This window comes from Aspergillus nidulans, chromosome V, assembly GCF_000011425.1.
Source record: "Aspergillus nidulans FGSC A4 chromosome V".
Lineage (NCBI taxonomy): Eukaryota > Fungi > Ascomycota > Eurotiomycetes > Eurotiales > Aspergillaceae > Aspergillus > Aspergillus nidulans.
This window is the reverse complement of record NC_066261.1, coordinates 149,076-169,429: the sequence shown is the minus strand read 5'-3', so window position 1 is coordinate 169,429 and position 20,354 is coordinate 149,076. Positions and strand designations below refer to the sequence as shown.

The window sequence follows — 20,354 nt, the reverse complement described above, 5'->3', positions numbered from 1 at the left end:
GCGGACCACTCGGCTGAAGAGAAAGTCCGCGATGACTTCTATTCCGCAATGAGAGGCGAGGAAGCCAAGCCGTTGGACAGCTACGACCTTCAAACTATCTTAACGGCGGTGTTTGAAGGGCTTGACCAAGGATATCGGTTGGCAGAGACCTATGCCGCGCAGAATGACACTCAGAACGGACAAGGTCTCAGCGGGCAGGGCCAGGCGTCGAACGACTGGGACTTTATTGTCGATGCGATGGATTGGGAGTCTGTATAGGCCCGCTTCGTCCAGGGAGGACTCATGCGAGGAGGTCCATTAGATGAAGGGGGTTGCAGTCCAAGTGACCACCCACACAGTACGAGGCTGACCAGCTCTGACCATATTCAGCCAACCTTTTCAGTCAAGAAGCCATCAAATCCACCAAGCCCAGCCCGGCCTTCGACAACTGGGAAATAGATTAACGGGCCAGCCTTTCTGCTCTGCAATTGCCCTCACGATCCATCGCGGCGCCTACCTGCCATTGATCCCAGTTGTGAGATCTTTGCACGTCGCGGAGATAGTTGCGTTACCGGCGCAAGCTGCGGATTGGGCCATTTGATAGACGTCAGTCCCAGCATCATCGCTGCGAATTGGGCATGTGTATACCGATGCTGAATTCGTCATGCTGGGCACCCGTGCCGTGGGGAGGGCTACGGCTGTTTGATCTGTTACAGGGGGCAGAGCTCTCGTCCGGCACAATAATTGCGGCAGACCCTGATGCAGAACAGTAGCTGGCAGCGAATGAGAAGAGGTTGTCGATGAAAGCCGGCTGGCGATTTGCTACGGGGGAGGTCGGAGAGGGCCCCGGCCGCGACACCCCTGACTGACGTTATGTCGTTATTTGCGTCCAAAATCATTCAAGTCTAATACAAGAACAGAACTAGGAAAAGAGATCCCCGTTGTGTAATTGAAGACGTCAGCGCGTCCAGAGCCGGCCGGGGTGGGAAGAGGAACGAGGAACAGGGAGCGGGCCCGGGGATCCACGACGTCATCGTGACACAGTCAAGTGTTAAAACTGCCTACAAAACCACCACCACCCCCTTCACAACGACAAATTTATCAATTAACACTCTCTATCAACTCTATCTCCTCCAATACTTCCTATCTCTCAATTGCCTCATTCTCAATTCCCGCCTTACATCACAAATACAATTACAATTACAATCACAATGTTCAGTCGAACCTCGAGACCTGCCGCCCGCTGCGCCCGCCGCCAGCTCCACGCCCCCAAAGCCACCCGCAACGTCCGCTTCCAGTCCACCTCCTCAGAATCTTCAGCCTCCAGCGGCACATCCTCGGCCCTTGTCGGTGGTGTTGCCGGTGGTGCCGTCGCCTTCGGTGCCGGATACGCGTGGTACCATTTTTCCGGAGCCAAGACTGCTGTTCGCACGGTCAAGGAAACACAAGACTACGCCAACTCGGTAAAACAGGGCCTCGTCAAGAATGCGCCTGAGCCCGATAAGGTATTGCAATGGCTCCGTGAGACTACGACGAGTTATGCGGCCTGGATCCCTGGCGCCCGGGGCTACATCGATACCCTGTTTGACGATCTCGAGATAATCAAGGGGAAGCATGGCTCCGAGTTCGATTCAATCGTGAAGGATGCCTACGCTGAGATGAAGGACCTCTCGAAGAAGGGCGGCGCCAATGCAGACACAGCTTTCAAGGCTATGAGCATCCTCCAGAAGCACCTTAACCGGCTACTCGATCTCTCTGGTGACGCGGCGGAGGATATTCTCAACAACCACCCCCAGCTGAAGGAGAAGGTTGGCGGTGGTTTAGACCAGCTCAAGGAGATGGGCGACGCATACGGCCCTCAAGCAAAGGAGGAAGTCAACAAGACGTGGGAGCAGATCAGCGGCATCGTCAAGAAGGGAGTCAGCCTCGATGCGGCCAATGATATCCGAAAGCTTATCCAAGAGAAGCGGGAGAAGCTACAGAAACTTGGCGATGAGGCTTGGTCCAAGGGGTTGGAGGAGTCCAAGCAGTACCTCGACAAGAACCCTAAGCTCAAGGAGCTGGTGGAAAACAATGCAGATGCGTTGAAGCAGGGGAACTTCACCGAGTTATGGGGGCTGGTTAAGGATAGTGCTTCGAGTGGCAAGACAGAGGATGTCGAGAAGTATGTGAAGGAGAAGGTTGGACAGGCAAAGGATACTGCTCAGAGCAGCGGGTTCAATATCGATCTGGATAAGTGGTCTAGTCTGATCCCTGGCGGTTCTGGCGTACTCAGCCAGCTCCAGGACTTGCAGACGGTTGGGCAAAAGAAGGGCAAGGAAGCGGAGAGTGTGCTGAAGGACACAGCGAATGAGCTGCAAGAAGTGCTGAAGAAGCGGAAGGAGCAGCTGGAGAAGCTGGCGGATGAAGCCAAAAAGGAGGCCAACTAAGATATTTCCTATATATGTATGACAATATCCCATAGCAGCTAAATAATACCATGAAACATGCTGCCCCAGAATTCCCTGATTGCTCGTATCCACCATTCACGCACTCCGCGGTTTGAAGTCCAACATCAAGGGCCCAATATTGAAAGTAAATGTATCCTTCGCGTCGCGGTCAAATGCCTCGCCCGTTTCACCGGGGGCGAAGGCGAGATCGAACTCCATGGCAATGCGTGCTATCACCAGCCGCATCTCCATCAAGGCCAGCTGCTTCCCAACACAGCCATAGCGACCTACACAATCAGCGCCCGCTCCGTTATCTGCAAAGGATACGTACCTAGCTGGAAGGGAAAGAACGCCTCCTCGTGCTTGATCAAACTGTCCTTCTCATCTAACCAACGCTCTGGAATGAATTCGTCTCCTGAGGGGAAGTACCGATCGTCGCGCTGGATCACGTACTGGGGAACGATGATGATGGTATCGCCTGGCATCCATACCTCGTCAATCTGAAGTCCTTGCGGTGGTGTCTGCCTGGGTTGGCCGCTAGGAACGGCCGGCTTCAAACGCAGAGTTTCATTGATAATGGCTTCGAGGTATGGTAGTTTGCGTAGGGTTTCGTTGTTAATCTTAGGGGACTGCTTCCCGCTTGAAAAAGCATTATCGAGTTCTGCCTGTAGCTTTTTATACACGGCTGGATGCTTAGCCAGGTAGTAGAATGCGTTTGCCAAAGCTCCGCTCGTGGTGTCGCTGCCAGGTAGAGTCATTATGATTCCGCAGAGGAGTCAGAATGAACCTACCTGCCGGTGATGATGAGCAGTTGGCCATCCTCGTTCAGGGCCTGCTCTCCTGGCGGAGCCGACTGATCCTTCTCGTCACTTGCCTTGAACAGCCAGGAAATGACATCCTGGGGGACCTTGTCCTCCGAGGCGTTCCATTCCTGCGATAGTTAGGATATTATCGAATTCGTGGCTAGAAAACGTACAGCTTTTCTCTCCGCGGTGCGAGCCACACAATATGTCATGAACTGCCCGTACTTACCGGCGAGACCAAGGGTCGCACCGAGGATTGTTAAGACCCAGGGAACGGGCCTCAGAATCCCATACATCAGCATCTGCCCGTGCAGCTCTTCAATGGCCGCATGCTCGACGGCGTCCTCGAGCTGGCGGAAGTCCTTGGAGAAGCCGACGAGGCCCATTACGTCAAATGCCAAGTACATCGTCCACTGGGTGATATTCAGCGGTCGATCGATTCGCGACCGAATCTGGGAAACGAGAACATCGACTTTGTGCTGGAGACGGGGTTCGTATGTGGGCAATGCTGTGGCCGTTCAATCTCGGGCTCAAATTGAAAGTGATTACTCACCTTTCATGCTAAATCCTCTGTCCCAGGCCCTTCGGCGACGGCGATGTACTTCGGGATCTCGAGTCGAGTTAAGCGAGACCTTTGTAATGTCATCCGACACATGGCTATACCAGGTTGGTTTTGTGCAGACTGAATGAGGCCCGCTGGTGAGATAGACTGCGGACGGCCGATTGACAGAAATCTCTCGAGGACCAGTGCGTACGAAATCGCCGTACTTGCGATGCATCTCTTTCAGATCGAGATGGTACTGGGTTCGTTCTACCGCTTTCAGCACAGCGGATATCCGGGTCACCTTGGCCATCCATGGACCGGGGAAGTGCCGAAGTCGATGGAAGAAGGCTCGGTAGGTGATGATGCTGGTAAGAAGACCAAGGTTGAATGACGAAGCTGCTAAAATAGTTTCTCCAAGGGCGCGAGGCCAGCTTAGCGAAAAAATGCGGACGTAGCAAAGACACAGCCCCAGGAAGGCTAACAGGTAGAGTGCCGACAACGGTCTAAGTCGGTTGTCGATCTCTCCATGCCGGATGCATTGATGTGAAGCTACCCCAAGCACACAAAAGGCGAATGCTGTGCGAGTTAGATCAGGACTGAGGAAGGTCGCGAGCGCAGTGACGATGCCCATCTTGCACAATCCTGGGCATGCTCGATTATAGTGTTCAGCAGAAGATGTTAGAGCAAAAGGCAGATGAGGGGACATGTCCTTCTAATAAACTTCACTATCGGATGGGGCTGCTACTCAAGGCTGGAGACAAGAGACGCTCGCTTACCACATAGCAGAGATCATTGGCTGCTTCGTATCTTAGCAGCGAGCGAGGATTTAGTTTGCCGTGGATTGCGTGGCTAGTGCTGAGCTACGGAAGATCCACGGGCCAATGCAAATCTGGGGGTTTCGAATGTGCATTTGAGTATATTAAGTACTATCGCGTATCTATTGAAGGACACAATATAAGCAAGGATATGAACGTGGCAGAGGAGAACACGTGAAACAAAGTAGGGTCCCTTGCAGAGGTCAAAAGGCTGATGGGAGGGCAGATTGAACAAGAGTCAAGTCCCGCCAGCTGCTAGAGAGAGAGAGTAATGGATTACGCCCACTTTCCGATGAGGGCCATGATTCCAGCACCCCAGAGCAAGGAGATGACCATGAACGTGAGACGCTTGCTATCCTGAGTGCGGTGCGGGTCGAACAAGAAGTCACGAGCAAGAAGTTCAACCAGACCGGTATAGATGAGGACCCCTGCCGAAATGGCATCAAAGATTCCCGACACAACGTTCGCAGTAAAGGACCCGGCATTGTAGGTCGTGCGGACACCAAGACCGATGGCGATGGCGATCGGGGTTGTCAGGCCGTAGAGCAGACACAAGGCCCAAGGAAGCCAGCTGCCCTTGCGGAAGGGGATGGCCGACATTCTGGCTCCAATACCGAGACCCTCAAATGACTGATGGAAGACTAGGACCGGGTAGAGGGTCGGGAATTCCTCGCCGGTTGTGCCCAGGTTCAGGCCGATGATGACAGAGTGGAAGATAATGCCGAATTCGAGGATCAAGAAAGCGGCGATCTGCTGTCGAAACGAGCGTTCGATATAGCCAGAGTCGATCGACTGGGCCTCGAGCGTGTCGCCTGCTTTCTTGCCTGTGCTGGTGGCCTGTCTGGACACGGCTTCCTCGTTGTTGGCGGTGCTGGTCATGAACTGCTCGGGGTCCTCCCTGCAGACTCCGTACTTGATCTCGACGTACCGCTCCGCGCCAAAGTCCAGGAGGAAGATGCCCATTACCGAGGCGAGCACGATGGCAGGGCACCAGGAGTAGTCTGCCCAGTGGCCGGTCATGCCGACACAGCTGGCGGGGCCGATCTCGTCGTAGGCAGGGTCGAGAAGGTGGATAAACGCGGTGGCGACGATGACGCCGGCGCCAAAGTAGCGAGCAAACAGGTAGACGTAATGAGGGATATGTAGGCGGGGATTCCGTTTCGCGAGCATGGGGAAGAAGGTGACGGCTGTGGATACGACAAAGATGACGAAAATGGCCGAGATGCGCGCCCCGAGTCGGCCATCGTAGTCATTCTCGCCGGCATTCATATAGCAGATGACATCCCTCGGGTCTGCAGTGTCCAGATCCACCGAGTTGGGGTTGAAAGACATAGTGGCAGAAGGTTGGCAGCAAGGAGGCGGTTAAGGGAGCGTTGACTGGACGAGAAATGTTCTGTTCAGGTCCTCTTTAGAGAAGGACTCGAGGTCGTGGCGCTACTTATAGGAAAAGAGCTTCCCAAACGGTTCGAGGACCATTGGGGTTGCTAGAAGACACACTAACTATTACCACGAGTACCCTGGGCGTCTAGAAGCCCGTCAACAGTGTCAGCAATCGGAGTGATAGCCTGTTTCAGCCATCATCAAGTGCGCGAAAGAGAAAAAAGTGGATTGTGACCTGCTAACAGACAATGTTGCTGGTGCTAGAGAAAGAAGCACCATTCTTATTATTGAAATGGATCCTATTTAACCCCGTTAATGATAGTGTCGGCCTCCCCGAGAGCTTCTGCCGGGCACTTCTTGATATCTGCTGCCTAGACTGTGGATACGGTACACTACTTGATGACATGACAGACGCCGAATCAACCCACCGAGCTGGCTAAGAGGAGGCAAAGCTTGTCCATGCTTGTCTTTCGCAGCCAAGAAACGCCTTCTGAGTGGTGGGACGACGAGTCAGGAGATGAGGTTCGAGGACCCTGGGGGTGAGATAGTGGGACTGCGAGCAGAGATTTCAGTCAGTCTCCTTGGCTAGCCGTGGCAGCCAGGCAGAGGTATATGGATCAGTTAGGGCTGTCGATATTTCTGTTGTCATGGGATTTCTATAGCCAATCCCGCTGGATATCTGTCTGAGGATTTAGATCAGCAGGGGAGGTATGGATGCACCAACCATAGGCGCTACCATCACTCAGACATATAACTGAGTTCTGCCTATAATACAAGAGTTCTGTTGCACCTTCTGCCAGAGAGTTTTCCGGAATCTGGAGCATCTGCAGCGCCACATAAGGCGTCATGGGTAACTCTGCCCAGATGGCATGGATCCAACGTCAACTCACGCAACCGTGATTCTAGATACAAATGAGAAACCATTCGGCTGTCAGTGTGGAGCGGTGTTTTCACGACGTGACCACTCGCGCCGTCATGAGCGCCTTGCTTGCCATGACGGGACCGAGCAATCAAGGCAGCATCGCGAAGGGGTCACCTTGACGACACCAGAGTCCTCGCGCTCTTTAAACGGTATACCTACAGACAAGACTACTGGGTGCCGTTCCTAATAGAAAAAATGGGGAGTTGAGAGCAGCGCTTATGTTAATGTAAACCAGGAGTATCCCGTCCAGCCCGCGCAACGGCACTCAAATATTCTCAGCCCGCGACAATCGCTCTAGGAAGCTGGTAAGCTGCATCTATCGCTGCCCAAGCCAACTACTGACACGTATCTGATTACCCAGCGTTGATCGAGCAGCCACGGTTTAATCTAGAAATATCTTTATTTGGGCCCCTGCTCAGAATGCGCAACGGCTTCGATCGTTCACCATCCGTGATCCGCAGATGGGGTTCACTTCTAGCGGCGTACCATACAACAAGTCCGCTGGCAACATTGGTCAAGCTTGGTGTTCTATACGTCAAAAAGAACCAGTCGATTTTCTGGAGCATTGAAGCTACTCTCTGCGGTCTTGATTGCTCAATGTTCCTTGAAAATGCTTCGTTGTATGAAGGAAACAATGCAGGCTACGAGTCTAACAGGTATGTACAGTTAGTTCTTCCAAAGAAAATACTTCTAACGTAATACCGTAGGCCACGAAAAATGTGGTCTAGACTGGATCAATGACGTTGTCAATGAGGGCTTATCGTCCGTCAACGCCTGTTCCTTTGACAACATTCCCAGGCCTCCCGTTCTAGATGACCAGATCATCACGGTCTGGTCGCATATCATGCAGGGCAATTCCCTGTTTCCGTTCATAAAGCTGATAAGCCAAGTTCTGGTCGAATATTAGCGGCTGTCCGCTCGGGATCATATGAGAAAATGTGCTTTGTTTTTTCTTTTCTTTAGGGACTCTTGCGTCAATCATGCCTAAAATCAGGCAATTATTCTCGGAAAGTCGACCGGTGGGCAGAGTAATAAGCTATCGTGGTATTCGATCAGCATCTTACAGGGGCGCTGGGCCCAGTGAAGAAATCTCCAACGCTCAGGGCCGACATCTCCAAATTTGGGAAACTGGAGCTCGCCTTCGAAATGATTCCACTAAATGGTAATAGGATTACCACTTGTATCGTGCAAGAGAAAGCTCATATTACCTATATATCAGACGGGAGTATTTATACGTTGACAAGAAAAAACGCCAATAGGCAAGGACTGAGAATATAGCCTCATCATTAACTCATCAAGAGATTCAATGTGACAACAGCGAGCTGCCGCCTCATAGAACCGCGAAAATCTGAATTGCTGAGCTCTACCAGGGCTTCTTTCGAGAATCTTTGCTCGTTAAGCGATAGGTTATCTTGAACTTTGCGCCGTACGACCTTCATGGCCCCTTTCTCCAAGATTGGGGGTTTGGAGAAGGATCCACCGCGCCACTGTAGACAGTCTTCAGGCAGTGATGTAGTGAGGATGATCGCGATTATAAATAAAAAAAAGCCAGAAAAAAAATCCGAGGCAAAAGTATGGACAGCAGGGTTTATAAGTCAAGGTCTCCCGTCGCGTCGTTCGAGCTCCTCATCACAAATTCATCTTCATTGGCATATTGCACCATTCACTATGTCTCTGACCGTCATTCGCATTGCTGGCGAGCGCAACTCTGTTCGTAACCTCAAGGCTCTCAGGGATAAGCCAAGTAAGTATGAGGTTTTGATCAAAGTCCACGCTGTCTCCCCCAATTACCGCGACATTGCGGTCGCCACCTCTCAGTACCCCTTTCCCGTTAAGGACAATCTGATTCCTTGTTCCGACGCTGCTGGCGTGGTGGTGGAAGTTGGCGAGGGGGTGAAGGGCATTGTCAAGGGTGATCATGTGGTTGTACCTTTGACCCTCCTACTACCTTTAGACAACAGGAGGACTGGCTCAAGGACTGGCTCAATGGGCAGGGGAGTCTGATGGAGTCCTCCGAGAGTACCTCGCTCTGCCTTGTATTGGCGCCGTGAAACTCCCTAAAGACTCTCCCCTGAGATTTTCGCAGTAGTCGCCCTGGCCTGCACCGGTGTGACTGCCTGGAACGTCCTGTACGGGAACACTCCCCTGAGGCTGACAGATCGTGTTAGGTCAAGATATGTACCATCAAAAATGATTAAGGAAATTTGATAACCGCTGAAACACTATGAGCACTGGTGGCGTGTCAATTACCGGCTTGCTTGTTGCTAAGGCTGCAGGGGCGACTACGATTGTGACTTCTTCCAGCGATGAAAAGCTCGAGTCTATCATGGCGAAGTTTGGCTTTGACTATGGTGTCAACTACAAGAGATACCCGGAGTGGTCTAAGGAAGTTCTTCGCTTGACCGGCGGCGAAGGGGTCGACTATGTCCTGGAGAACGGCGGTTCTGGTACGATTGCTGAGAGCATCAATGCAGTCAAGATGGGCGGCAACGTCAGCGTGATTGGACTCCTTTCCCAGGCCAAGGAGATGCCTGATGTGCTGGCCTGGCGCTCGCTAAAGGCGCAGTGGTTCGCGGTATCACAGTTGATTCTACCCAGCTCTTGCAGGAGGTCGTCCGCTTTGTCGGCCGTAAAGGGCTGCGTTTACAGTTGACAAGGAATTCGGCTTTTCTGCCGAAGAAGCCGTCAAGACTTTGGAATCCATCAAGTCGTGCTCTCATATCAGCAAGGTCTGAATCAAGGTTGCCGAGTAGAGGGTAGGAGACAGATCCTGCACTTGTTACTACAATGTATGTGCGAACATATTATGTTCCATGAGGCTCACTAAGCAACTCGAGAGACTTCATAGCCCGGAACACCGCTGTGAGATAATGAGGGATTGTATATAGTAAGAAGAGGAGAATGATACTCTATCGCAATAGCCAAGATCCAATGCATTTAGCGAATTAGATACTACAGGTCACCGCACGGCGGGATTCCATAACACAGCTCAAAGCTGTCCTGAAATACCTCTGACGACCAACAGACGACGTCAAGAGTGGTGCCCACCCTCGCTGGATCTGGGTTGTCCAGCGTTCCCTCATTGCCCAGATAGAACCGGCCCTGAAAGTCAGAGAACTGAAAAGACTTTGGCGTTTTCGCTTTGACGGTCAACCACTCGTTAGCATCGACGCCGACCCGTTTGCGGCCGACCTTCTCAATCCATTCGATGGAGATCTGGTCCTCGTTGACCATGGGCCGTTTGGGTAGCCGGTCGCCGGCCCCGTGCTCATCCGCAATCCTGACAATGAACCGCGATCGCTTGGTAGTTGAAAGGCAGATTAGATTGCCGCAGCAGTACCAGTATGTACTCGGATAGCCTCGGCGGCGGATAAAGTAGCTGTACCCAGAAATATAGTCGTGATCAAAGTCGGTGGCGGCGGGAAGCAACTTTGCACCCAGGTCGGGATAGTTGCCCATAGAGTACAGAAACATCTTGCCCGAGACCGAATCAAAGGCTGGGTCAACGTCGTGTGCCGTGTGAGGACATATCGCCGTGCCCAAGAAGGCGACGTTCTCAGGACTCTCTTTGATCTGCAGGACCCAGAGCTTTGGGGCCAGTCGCTCGATGTCCACTGGTGTCAAGGTTGCGGTCGCAGAACCAACGCTCGGGACGGTCAGTGACTTGCCGATATTGTCTTGTAAGATGCGGAAGAGGGTGTCGGCAGTGTTTCGATCGGGGGAGAGGACTACCCAGACAAAATGAGGCATGTTGGTCCCCGAGTTGGCGGGCCTGGACGCGATATAGTGCATGTAAACCATCTCTGTTCTTCGTGGTTCGATAGACGCAGAACGGAACTCTGGCAGCGCCAGCGATACTCCTGATGTCGAGATACGCATGATCTATGTGAGCATCAGAGTGATGCAAGGTCTACACGCTGCTGGTACCATGGAACGCTGGAGGGGAAGATGAACTACGCTTGGGTTACCATGGAACCCTGTGGTTGCTACTGCCGAAGAGACGAACGCTTTATTTCTAAGACTGAACTAGGTATATTCTGATCGCGCACAGTTACATTCGTCTCTATAAGCTCTTTTCCCTTCCGTCTATCCTGTTGTTTGATTTGTCCATTTCGTGATTAGCCCTTCTGTCCTAGTTTTTGGCCGCTGGCATCGTACTGAGTTGCCGATTAGGTATTAACTGTCAATGATGAAACATCCCTGATCAATGCGGTCGCTAATAGCAGCAACTATAAAGCTTGCATGGGTCCCATAGTTCTGAGAAGCGGGTCATGTCCACAACAATCCCCAATGCCTTCTTGACGCTGCTGACAAAACTGTGGCGAAGATGACAACTGCCAGATATTTGTGGCTGCGATACAAGTCTATAAGATAGGACGAAAGAGTCTAGTGTCTAATAAACCCAGCGGATAACTCAAAGAGAAAGAGCGTCCACAACGCGCGGGCACCGCGCGGCAACGATGGTTAGCCGGGTGGAACAAGATCATGAACTTTCCTAGTAGATCATCCATGGCGTTCATGAGATTACTGATTGTCGTCCAGAGATAGAATGGTGCACCGGGTCGCGGAATTGAAAAGCCTGGCCATCTTAATCGCTTGATGGTACAAACTTCAAGTCTGAACAGCGTTGCGTGTGACGACAGACTAGATCTGATCTGACTGGAAGAACGTGAACGTCTGAGCCTTCTATTGTACTACAATAACCTGAGAGAGGACTATCGTAGCTGACTGGGCGATCGAGTCTTGATTTTGGGCTGCTCTGCCTTGGAGGGTCTGATTTCTGAGAACGCGAGGCGGGACGCGATTGTAGACTGGCGGAAGATGGAGGAAGGAGTAAAACTTATATACCCCAAAATCACTGCCCAGAAATGCAAATTCATTTATAAAATATAGATAGAAGGCCTTGTTATAGCGGCCAGCTGAGCCATGCGTTACCTAGAGAAAAGAAAACAGGGCTATCTCTAGGTAGGTTCCTTGTTGAGCATACTTCCAGGCCATTTCCGAGAGGAGAATATTCTGGGTAGATTCTGTCCTTACCTACGCTGATCATATAAGTGGAAGTCTCAGGACTGGAACTGGCTCAATATTTGTAGTTCGTCAGGTCTCAGACTAATCGACCTAGCCAGGAGACTGCCTGGGCCTCCATTCAGATATACCTTAGGGCAGACAAACGAACGGGGTCAATCCTCGCTGTTGTCCAGCGGCTGACCAAGAAGCGTGACTCCTCTCTGGACCCTCCTCCTCTTCTTTGAATGTTTTCTGAGGTCATCATCGACGAGAGCACGATGGAGTTGGGGATCAACCTGTGACATGGCGGGACCTTCGCCAGTATGCTCTGTGTTTTCTTCCTTGGAATGTTGCACTCCCCACACTCCGTGAGCGAATATGCCCTCTGATCGTGGGCCCCTGACTGGGTGTGGAATATCCCACCACTCGAACTCTGGTGGGCTCTGTGCATGCTGTATAACGGCAGTACCAGGTGCATTCCGCCGAAGGCGCTCCTGACGTTCAGTCATTCTCCTCGCCCGTTGACTAGGTTTATTCTCTCTAACGCTATCCCAGCGCGCTGAGCCGCTCGGTGGCTGTGTTGGCGGAGCAGCCGCTGCTGGCACGATAGCCAGTCTGCTGGATAGATCATGATTTGCTGGCGATGGGTAGGGCGGATGTCGGCGCAGTCTGTTTGCAAAGTGTTGACGGAAGAACGAGTATGGCCCTGTCGAATGCCCACCCGAGAGTTTCCCCGCGAGGTAGGCTGCTGTGATCACGGTGATGAGGGCGACAGCAGCCCAGAGAGGGTACCAGACTACGGACACAGAGAAGGTAGTCATCCCGAAGATACCCTATTTATATACGTATGAGCTGCAATGATCCAGCCAAGGTCGGACTGCTGATACTCACCGAGACAAAGGATAGAGGTAGGAATGCAAATGCCAGTATGTTGAGCCGAGCAACTGCTTGTCCTTGGGCGACGGTTTCGGTGTTGAAGACCTCCAAAAAACATAACATTATTGGCCTCATTCTACCGACCCAAGAAGTAAGTATAAGCCAAAAAAAAAAGACTTACTAATCCAAGCAAGCTGCTATACTGGCTTGAGATCACCGCCGACGTTTCCCAGTGATGATGCAAGTCATCCAGCAGGTCAGCCGCCCTCTCGGCTAGCGTCTCCCTGAAAGGAGATTCCGATGGCCATGGACCCATTGTACGTTGCGAAATGTAGTCCCGGATGCGCTCGAAGGAGGCAATGTGCAGTCTTAAATTCTCACGCAGGGTGATCACGCTCGAGGCGGCTTTGTGCAGCTTGCGCGTCAGGTGCAGCGTCGAAGGACGCAACGAGTCCTCGTATGCTTGAGCATCGCGACGGGCAACGTCGCGCCGGGCCACATCCCATACCCCGGGCCAGTCGCCACAGGCCTGAAAAAGATCCATGTAAATCCAGAGCGGACAGTGGAGGAGCCGTTTCATACGCCAGCTGTTATTGGGGCCCCTTAGGTACCTGTCTAGCCGTGGGAGCAGTGCCAGACTCGCCAGCCAGAGAATGATGACCGGATCATTGCCCTCCATGTTGCGGTCGAGTCGACAGGCCGAGATGATGAGTGCTGCTATGCCTTGGACCGTGATCGTCCCGTCTTCGAAATTCATAGTTGGGACATTCTGCTCTGTCGGGTCATGGCTTACTGCGAGGTGGTTTAAAAGGAAACTGAATTCTGTTTGAGTGGGATCTTTCTCAGCTGGTGCAGCAAGCTCGAAGACACCCGGCACATACCTTTTTTCTCTTCGTCGTAGGACGGCCTTACTGCCATACTTGGACCTTGCCCGTTTTCGAGATTGAGGTAATTGAAAAGATCTCGTGGGAAGCCATTGAACTCCGAATAAAGCGTATCAAGAAGCCACGATTCTGATGGACTGCCAACAAATATGCTGTGTGTTGCATTAATCACTACCCCTCCCATCAAACCCTAGTCAATAATGCAGGCTTACACGATCAGAACACGATTTTGGATTGAACACTTCCTCAAGCTTGCGCGCAGGTGTGGTCCAATAGTGGTAGCCTGTGAGTGTGAGAAGCGTTGCGCTACGAACAGGGGATCTTCCGCCGCTTGGTCGGGGCGCGTGTTCGTGTATACTGTGACAGCCCGAGGGGGATCTGGTTGTAGAGGTGACTTCGTCATGCTCTAATGCTCTACTGTAGGCTGGAGACCCGGGAAGATAACAGTGGTTTGGATTACTTCGTGGACTTTGTGGTAATTATATAGGGCCGGTGAGCACGATGTGCCCCCCCAAGCTGAGGTCCAGCCCAGTTCAGCCAGGCTAGAAAGCCTGTGAGGCTGCCCATTCTGCGTCGTGCGGACGCGTCGGACTACTATTTGCAGGGGTTGTTATTGGCAGAGTCAAGGGATGCAAACCCCAAATAGAGCGATCAAGTGGGGGTTAGGCGCCTAAAGGAGAAAAAGCCAGTACAATCGACCAGGCAGAAGCATCCTGCAGGAAGATACAGGATACCCCTGTATAGATGGCATTATACCAATAGAGTAGGACTTTAGATTCGGTCTAATTGATAATATACAATTCGAGCAGATCTATGAACAAGAGATCCGGAAGGCATGCTTAAGAGGAGTAAGTGCAAGCAATAGGGTTCTCGGTCTTCTCAACACGGGCAGCGATTCCGACGCAGTCCTTGTTGCCGCCCGGGTTGGCGACACCAGCAGAGGCCCAGATGCTGTAGGCACTATCAATGCTGTTGGGACAAGCAATGAGGCTGTTGCCGTCAAACACGAGGTGGTTGTTTTCGTCAATGGACCAGCCGGTCCGCTCGCTGTTGCGAGGGCCACTGGCATTGTCACCGGTGGTGTATCCGATCAAGCCCTGGCCTGTCGTTTGTTAGTATTGAACAGCAATACGGGATGGGACGGCGGTCATACCCATGCCGGAACGGTCGACATAAATTTCCTGGGTCTCCTCGGAACCGTAGAGATAGAGGGCTCCATCCTTGATGTAGAACGTCGCGAAACCGCTGTCAGTGCCCTCACAGGTGGCGTTCTGCTTGGGGAGGCCGGCGAAGATGCTGCCGAGAGCAGCGTTGAAGCCAGCGTACTGGACAGCATCACCAGAGCGGATGGCAACAAGGCCAAAGGTCTCGGGCGTGGAGGGAGCAGCGGTAGCAGCGACGGCCAGAGAGGCGAGAGCGGCGGTAGAAGTGAGCTTCATTTTGCTACACTCGAGGATGACAATGAATCGTTTGGATTGACTGAGATACGCTGTTGGATAGGCTGATGTGTGACAGATTGTTGATGATGATGATGGAATAAAGACGACGGCACTGGGCTGTATTTATAGGTTGCCTCTACCATGCTCAATACATCAAATGACCCTGAGGAGGCGTGATTGGCCTCCACCAAGGTCAGGATTGATCTGCACTTGATGACTGAAACCTCGGCTGTTGACCTCATTTCTCCACAGAATGTCTCGGATGCTCGCCGTATCTCCACAAGAAGAATGAATCCAGGACGATTGACGTCGGATGTCTAACTCCGTCCGGCTATTGACCCACTAGGTCTTTGAGCATGGAGAGAGAGGTGCCACATGAAGAAGGCCATTCTAAATATACTAGTTCCTGGTCCACCCTTTCCAACGACTTCCCCTGAGTGATGTAACCGGTCCGAGCCAGTATTAATGTCTTATTTTGCTGAGACATGCAGCACTTGGCAGGCAGCAACGCTCAGCCCCTGAGCAGTACTGTTGAGTGGCGTCTTTCAAACACTGCTGAGTGTTGTATCACTTTTCCGCTGTACAGGACGGCGTTGGGAGCGTCTTCGACCCTGCCGCATATGGATGTGCACGTACAAGTAGACCCTTAAAATGCAGCCAGGATGGCCGGCTCGATAAGCGCAAGCTTACAAAAAGTGCAAAACTTGGCGTTTCAGTCAGCGGCCTTGGTGGCGTTCGTCTGAAGGTTTGTGCGGATCTGATGCTGCGCCCCTAGTCCGAAGATATATTGGCTCCCAGGCTAGACCGGATGTCATCTGCTGTTCCATTGTGGCGTACCAGCACATCCATCTCTTTGATTCTTCTTAGTATCAACGGCTCGATGCTTATTTATCCAAAAGGCGTGTCCGCGTCGATTTGCCGACGGAAACAGGGTAATAAGCATATATAATTGTTCTAGAAATCTCATAAAATGCCATTTGGCAACAATATGACCAGTGCTGGAAAGATTCCCCATCCCAGAACGGGATCATCAATAGATAACGTGTAAAATAGGCAAGCCTATGACTTTCGGCCTGACTGATTATTGGATACTGATTGTGGTAGTACGAGGAGTATGCCTGCCAGAACGGTCTAGCCATTCAGACAGGTAGAACTTCGGCTGCCCTTGGAGCCCAGTCGATCATTCTCTCAATAAGTGGCTAGCTGAACTATTTCATGCCAACCTGATCACGAGATGCTTTGGATCTGCAGCATGCGATGGGCACCGTCCTTCAGAACCCGTAACCTGATCCCTGCGCCCCATTGTCCAGACCCCGACCCTGGGTCTGCAGTAGTTTACTCGTAGTTTCGCTAGGCCCGGACTCAGTCTGGGGCCAGAGTACATCGTATATGACAATAAGACACTTAACGGTCTTTGGTACCAAATACGTTTTTGAGTTGACGGCGACTTCAATAACTAGCACAGCGATTCAAGCTATTCCAGAAACGTAAATAGAATTATGTCTTTAGTATGGTTTATATCAATGCAGTGGAAGCTCTACAGTTCTGCCTTGCTAGAGTCTCAAATGTGCCCGTCGTACGTCCATGTCAAAGTAACCTAACAAGCCTCTGCAGTATGGTTTCCTTGCTAGAAGTCCTTCTCATTTGGTAAAGGTCCTCTACAATATCAATTGTAAGGTCTACACCAGTCCATCAGGGAAAGCAGCCTTTATTCGAAACAAAAGATGCTGAAATCCATAACCGAGAAACAAATGTCCTTGGATCCGAGTAGACATCAAACAGGCTTGTCTCTTCAAGGAGCCAGAGAAAAAATATAGATATATGAATTAGCCGAAGCCATAGCACTTCCGTCTAAGTGTTAGTACTAAATAGCGGTCAATATCTGTAATTCCCTTCCTTCACCCCTGAATATAGTGAACAGACAACATCCACACATCCGACACAGGCTTATGCTGTGCAAGAGACGGCGAGTTCATGAAAAGCGACCGAGATACAATGAGCTGTTTAGAAGTAAGTCTGATTCCCTACCAGTCGGCATGCAGTGACGGCATCACCTGAGACATGGGACCCAGTGACATTGCCAAATCCAGTGTAGGCCCAGAGGGCACTAGTATGCAACTCGTAATCCTCGTGGACAGATTCAATAGTCAGACTGGTGAACAACGTTCCAGGTCTGCTCGTACGTGCTGTTCGAGTTCGGTGAAGTCCAAGCCTAGCACAAGGGTTCAGATAACTTACCGCCTGTACGACGTTGATTCTGACCTGCAGCGGTGCAGTGCTCGTACCTATCATATATCACAATGGACTGGATCTTATTATGTGCGGTTTTCCCTTTGTTAAGATGCAATTGACGCCAGGTTCAGTCGAGGGGGGTCGGGCTAGCTCGAGGTTCCACCGGGGGTCAAACCACTTCTGAGGCCGCTTCTTGTCAAAAGCGGCCTTCTTGTTTACCAGAATAACAAGCCCATTGTTCTACCGGTCGGCATGGTCCGTTGCTCGGTGGAATCAGCGCCGAATACGAACAGATTGCCGATACCGGTATTTCGTGCGGGTGTCGAGAGATCCTAGGTGATGTCAGAGAACGTCGCTCCCATTGGTAGTAGTACGTGGTTGCTTGACAGCCTATTCGGAATGAAGGAGCAGATTATAATCTCGTCCATAGTGATGCTGAATCTGCCGCCCCGGCTGTTGACGGTCAAGTCCTGCATCGTCAACTAAGAGGATTGATTGTAGACCCGTTCGTTGGTGCTGTAGATGGCACCACGGTATACCGATTAGGCATAGGTATCATGACATGAGCTAGAATCGGTTCCTCGTAGTTGTCGTCGCCAGTGCATACGTCCAGCTGTGTGGGAGGCATTGGCAACAGCGCTGTTGGAAATGTTGAAATTGAAGGCGGCCGGGAACTGAAGAGCCTAGCGAGGCATCAGCTCTGATAAAGAAGCGAGTTTAGATTTTGTCACTCCTACCTTACGGGTTCCCAGACCGGTCTCCTGAGGATTGAAGCTGTAGAGAAGCCTCGGTAGACTAGCGCACGCGGCCAGAAGACAAACGGCATGGCGAACTCGGAAGGAATTAATATCGTTAATCATGACATTCTGGGGTTCTGTTAGATTCAAATTCCTTTTATACAACATTTATGTATTTCATTTTATCTGTCTATTCAAGTTATCAAGCCATCGCTTAGCCTACTTAGTCATCGGTCGAGCATCTCTACAAGCAGGCAACTACCTCTCTTCCCTTCTTGTCTTCAACCCAGCACTGCATCTAATGAAGATGACTCCGGCTGTGCGGCGATGGCGACGCAAGTTCAAAGCATGCGACCCATGCTTTCGTAAAAAGGCAGGTGTTGTGTACCATAAGAGCCCCTGCGAGACGGCTTGACGATCCCCTAGATCAAATGCGATTTGGCAGTGCCCAAGTGCAACTGGTGCTATCACCATGACCTATCATGCACCTTCACTTGTGATAATATGGCACGTGCTCCAGGGTATGTCGTCTATAGGGTTTCTTTATATAGTGACTTTGCTGATCCTGTGCTTGTGCCTCGAGTCACAGAGACCAGTCTTAAACCGCGCAGAGTCGGGACTTGGACGCCACCCAGACTGGTGATCAGCAGCAAGGTGTCATTGAAGGCCCACGAATTGGTCTCCTTCTGGGCAACATCTACGCGTTCAACGGCTTGCCATTCTTCTCGCCCAGCGGTCGGCAGTGGATTCGGGCCCAGACAGGGCAAGACGTCAACCTCCTGCAGTATACTCTTCCAAGACGTTTACGGACTCTGCATCCCAATGCGGCTTTGACAAGGATAGAGCTACCCGATATGCAGGTGCTCTATCGGTATGTCAATTTATATACTACGTCTGCCTTTTCCGACATCTTCCCCTTTATCGACCCCTCGCTCTTCGAACGGACCATTGAAACGGCCTACCGGGGACGAGATCCCGCATCCGGCGACATGGCCTCGGGCCAGGCTTGTATCTTTGCTTTCATGTCTGCTGCATCTCTTCTGTTGGACGAACTAACTGACCGTGGAGTTCTCCAAAATTGACGTGTATGCTGCTCAGGCATACCAACTACTGCCAGGATTGTTTGGTGATCCAGCCGGTGTGGACGGTCTGCATGCTGTATTGATGCTAGTATGAACCTAGTCTGAAATTTAGTGGGATGAGCGCAGCTGATCTCCTCAACAGCGCGTCTACAACCAAGCCATTGCGGGCGATGTCCCTGGCATGGAGCTGCTGCTAGCATCGGCAACCCGCTTCGCGTATCACCTGCGAGGGAATGTCCATCCAGACAAAGCGGGTGTTAGACCTTCACGTCTCAGTGCTCATATTCGGAACTTGTTCTGGCTCTATTATGTCTTCAACCAGGAAACAACCATGCGGACCGCTCTACCACCGGCCATTGACTACTCGAACTGCGATCTCACTTTGCCGTCATTTAGAATGTCCACCTGCGTTCTTACAATTCATACGGGTGACCATCATACAGTCCCAGATCTACCGCCGGCTGTACTCGGCCTCGGCTATGGGCCAGACCAACGCGGAGCTCCTCTGTACTATTCGGAACTTGACAGGAACCTAAAGGATTGGAAGGAGTCGGTCCCTTCAGACTCTCGACCTACTCTTATGAGACGGCCCGCCGATGCAGGGAGCATGGCATCGTCGGTTCTCCAGCTGCAATATCACTACTGCGTGGCCGCCATTCACCAAGCGAGCGGCCGCTGCAAATCCTGGACTGACAATCAGGACACCCAGGCACAAGGATCCAGCCTTGCGATTAGTGTGGCTGCAAGTCAGTCACTGCTATGCAAGTTCTCTGAGCTTGAACTGTATTTTCACCATTATAATCTATTGTGAGTCAACGAGACCTTCTGTATATGAGACGTAGCTAGCTGGCCCTAACTGACCGTCTTCTAGGTTCCATCTTCCATACCTGACGGCTGCCATGATCCACCTCTTCTGCAACATCCTCCTGTACTCACGTGAAGAGAGCAGCCAGAGCAACTTGGAGCTTATAGTCGGAGTGCCGATCCGTATGGGGTTGCAACTACGGTCTGATGCGCCTGCCGCGTTCCGTATGCAGGTCAAGTACGTGCAGGACCTGTGCGGTGAAATAGAACGTCTTGCACACATTGCTATTTCCTCGTCGAAACAATAAGTTGCTCATATCCACCAGCATCCTTCGGCACTCTCCTGTTCCACTGCATCTATCCGATCCATGGATAGATACTGAATCAGTTGCAGATCCCCCTGCCAAGCATTCTGTGGCGA

General features: G+C 51.7%; 10 protein-coding genes across 10 annotated transcripts, besides 1 other annotated feature; 4 read left to right on the top strand and 6 right to left on the bottom strand.

The window, feature by feature from the left end:
- Positions 1-20,354: part of a sequence feature (contig 1.150 1..109819(1)) that runs on past the window's edge.
- Positions 1,102-2,408, top strand: ANIA_08339 (uncharacterized protein; the record flags this gene model as incomplete). Its single annotated transcript, XM_676516.2, has 1 exon — positions 1,102-2,408. The coding sequence occupies exon 1, from the start codon at positions 1,191-1,193 to the stop codon at positions 2,406-2,408; it is 1,218 nt and encodes a 405-aa protein (XP_681608.1). The 5' UTR covers positions 1,102-1,190.
- On the bottom strand, positions 2,505-4,386 carry ANIA_08338 (protein CYP671A1; the record flags this gene model as incomplete). The annotated part of the gene is made up of 5 exons (XM_050612115.1): positions 2,505-2,695; positions 2,740-3,149; positions 3,200-3,339; positions 3,385-3,719; positions 3,765-4,386. The coding sequence occupies 5 exons, from the start codon at positions 4,384-4,386 to the stop codon at positions 2,505-2,507; spliced, it is 1,698 nt and encodes a 565-aa protein (XP_050468069.1).
- zrfA (high-affinity Zn(2+) transporter ZRT1) lies at positions 4,847-5,902 on the bottom strand (the record flags this gene model as incomplete). The annotated part of the gene is made up of 1 exon (XM_676514.1): positions 4,847-5,902. One exon carries the CDS (start codon positions 5,900-5,902, stop codon positions 4,847-4,849), a length of 1,056 nt encoding a protein of 351 aa, XP_681606.1.
- Positions 7,293-7,613, top strand: ANIA_11601 (uncharacterized protein; the record flags this gene model as incomplete). The annotated part of the gene is made up of 2 exons (XM_050612114.1): positions 7,293-7,528; positions 7,580-7,613. 2 exons carry the CDS (start codon positions 7,293-7,295, stop codon positions 7,611-7,613), a joined length of 270 nt encoding a protein of 89 aa, XP_050468068.1.
- Positions 8,541-9,525, top strand: ANIA_08336 (uncharacterized protein; the record flags this gene model as incomplete). Its single annotated transcript, XM_676513.1, has 3 exons — positions 8,541-8,616; positions 8,834-8,957; positions 9,102-9,525. 3 exons carry the CDS (start codon positions 8,541-8,543, stop codon positions 9,523-9,525), a joined length of 624 nt encoding a protein of 207 aa, XP_681605.1.
- Positions 9,825-10,679, bottom strand: ANIA_08335 (uncharacterized protein; the record flags this gene model as incomplete). The annotated part of the gene is made up of 1 exon (XM_676512.2): positions 9,825-10,679. Exon 1 carries the CDS (start codon positions 10,671-10,673, stop codon positions 9,825-9,827), a length of 849 nt encoding a protein of 282 aa, XP_681604.2. The 5' UTR covers positions 10,674-10,679.
- Positions 12,053-14,042, bottom strand: ANIA_08334 (uncharacterized protein; the record flags this gene model as incomplete). The annotated part of the gene is made up of 5 exons (XM_676511.1): positions 12,053-12,712; positions 12,771-12,860; positions 12,937-13,547; positions 13,637-13,776; positions 13,852-14,042. 5 exons carry the CDS (start codon positions 14,040-14,042, stop codon positions 12,053-12,055), a joined length of 1,692 nt encoding a protein of 563 aa, XP_681603.1.
- Positions 14,386-15,159, bottom strand: aspf34 (cell wall protein PhiA). Its single transcript, XM_676510.2, has 2 exons — positions 14,793-15,159; positions 14,386-14,741 (listed from the first exon to the last, which is right to left on the bottom strand). Exons 1-2 carry the CDS (start codon positions 15,076-15,078, stop codon positions 14,479-14,481), a joined length of 549 nt encoding a protein of 182 aa, XP_681602.1. The 5' UTR covers positions 15,079-15,159; the 3' UTR covers positions 14,386-14,478.
- ANIA_08332 (uncharacterized protein) lies at positions 17,083-18,136 on the bottom strand (the record flags this gene model as incomplete). Its single annotated transcript, XM_676509.1, has 3 exons — positions 17,083-17,264; positions 17,317-17,363; positions 18,048-18,136. 3 exons carry the CDS (start codon positions 18,134-18,136, stop codon positions 17,083-17,085), a joined length of 318 nt encoding a protein of 105 aa, XP_681601.1.
- Positions 18,520-20,241, top strand: ANIA_11073 (fungal specific transcription factor domain-containing protein; the record flags this gene model as incomplete). Its single annotated transcript, XM_050612113.1, has 4 exons — positions 18,520-18,568; positions 18,833-18,918; positions 19,272-19,936; positions 20,001-20,241. The coding sequence occupies 4 exons, from the start codon at positions 18,520-18,522 to the stop codon at positions 20,239-20,241; spliced, it is 1,041 nt and encodes a 346-aa protein (XP_050468067.1).

What these genes read in the sequence shown, in the direction of transcription:
- aspf34 (XM_676510.2), bottom strand. Translation starts at nt 15,078, where the DNA reads ATGAAGCTCACTTCTACCGCCGCTCTCGCCTCTCTGGCCGTCGCTGCT. An exon ending in TGTCGACCGTTCCGGCATGG is followed by an intron (nt 14,742 to 14,792) that starts GTATGACCGCCG and finishes AACAAACGACAG; the next exon opens with GCCAGGGCTTGATCGGATAC.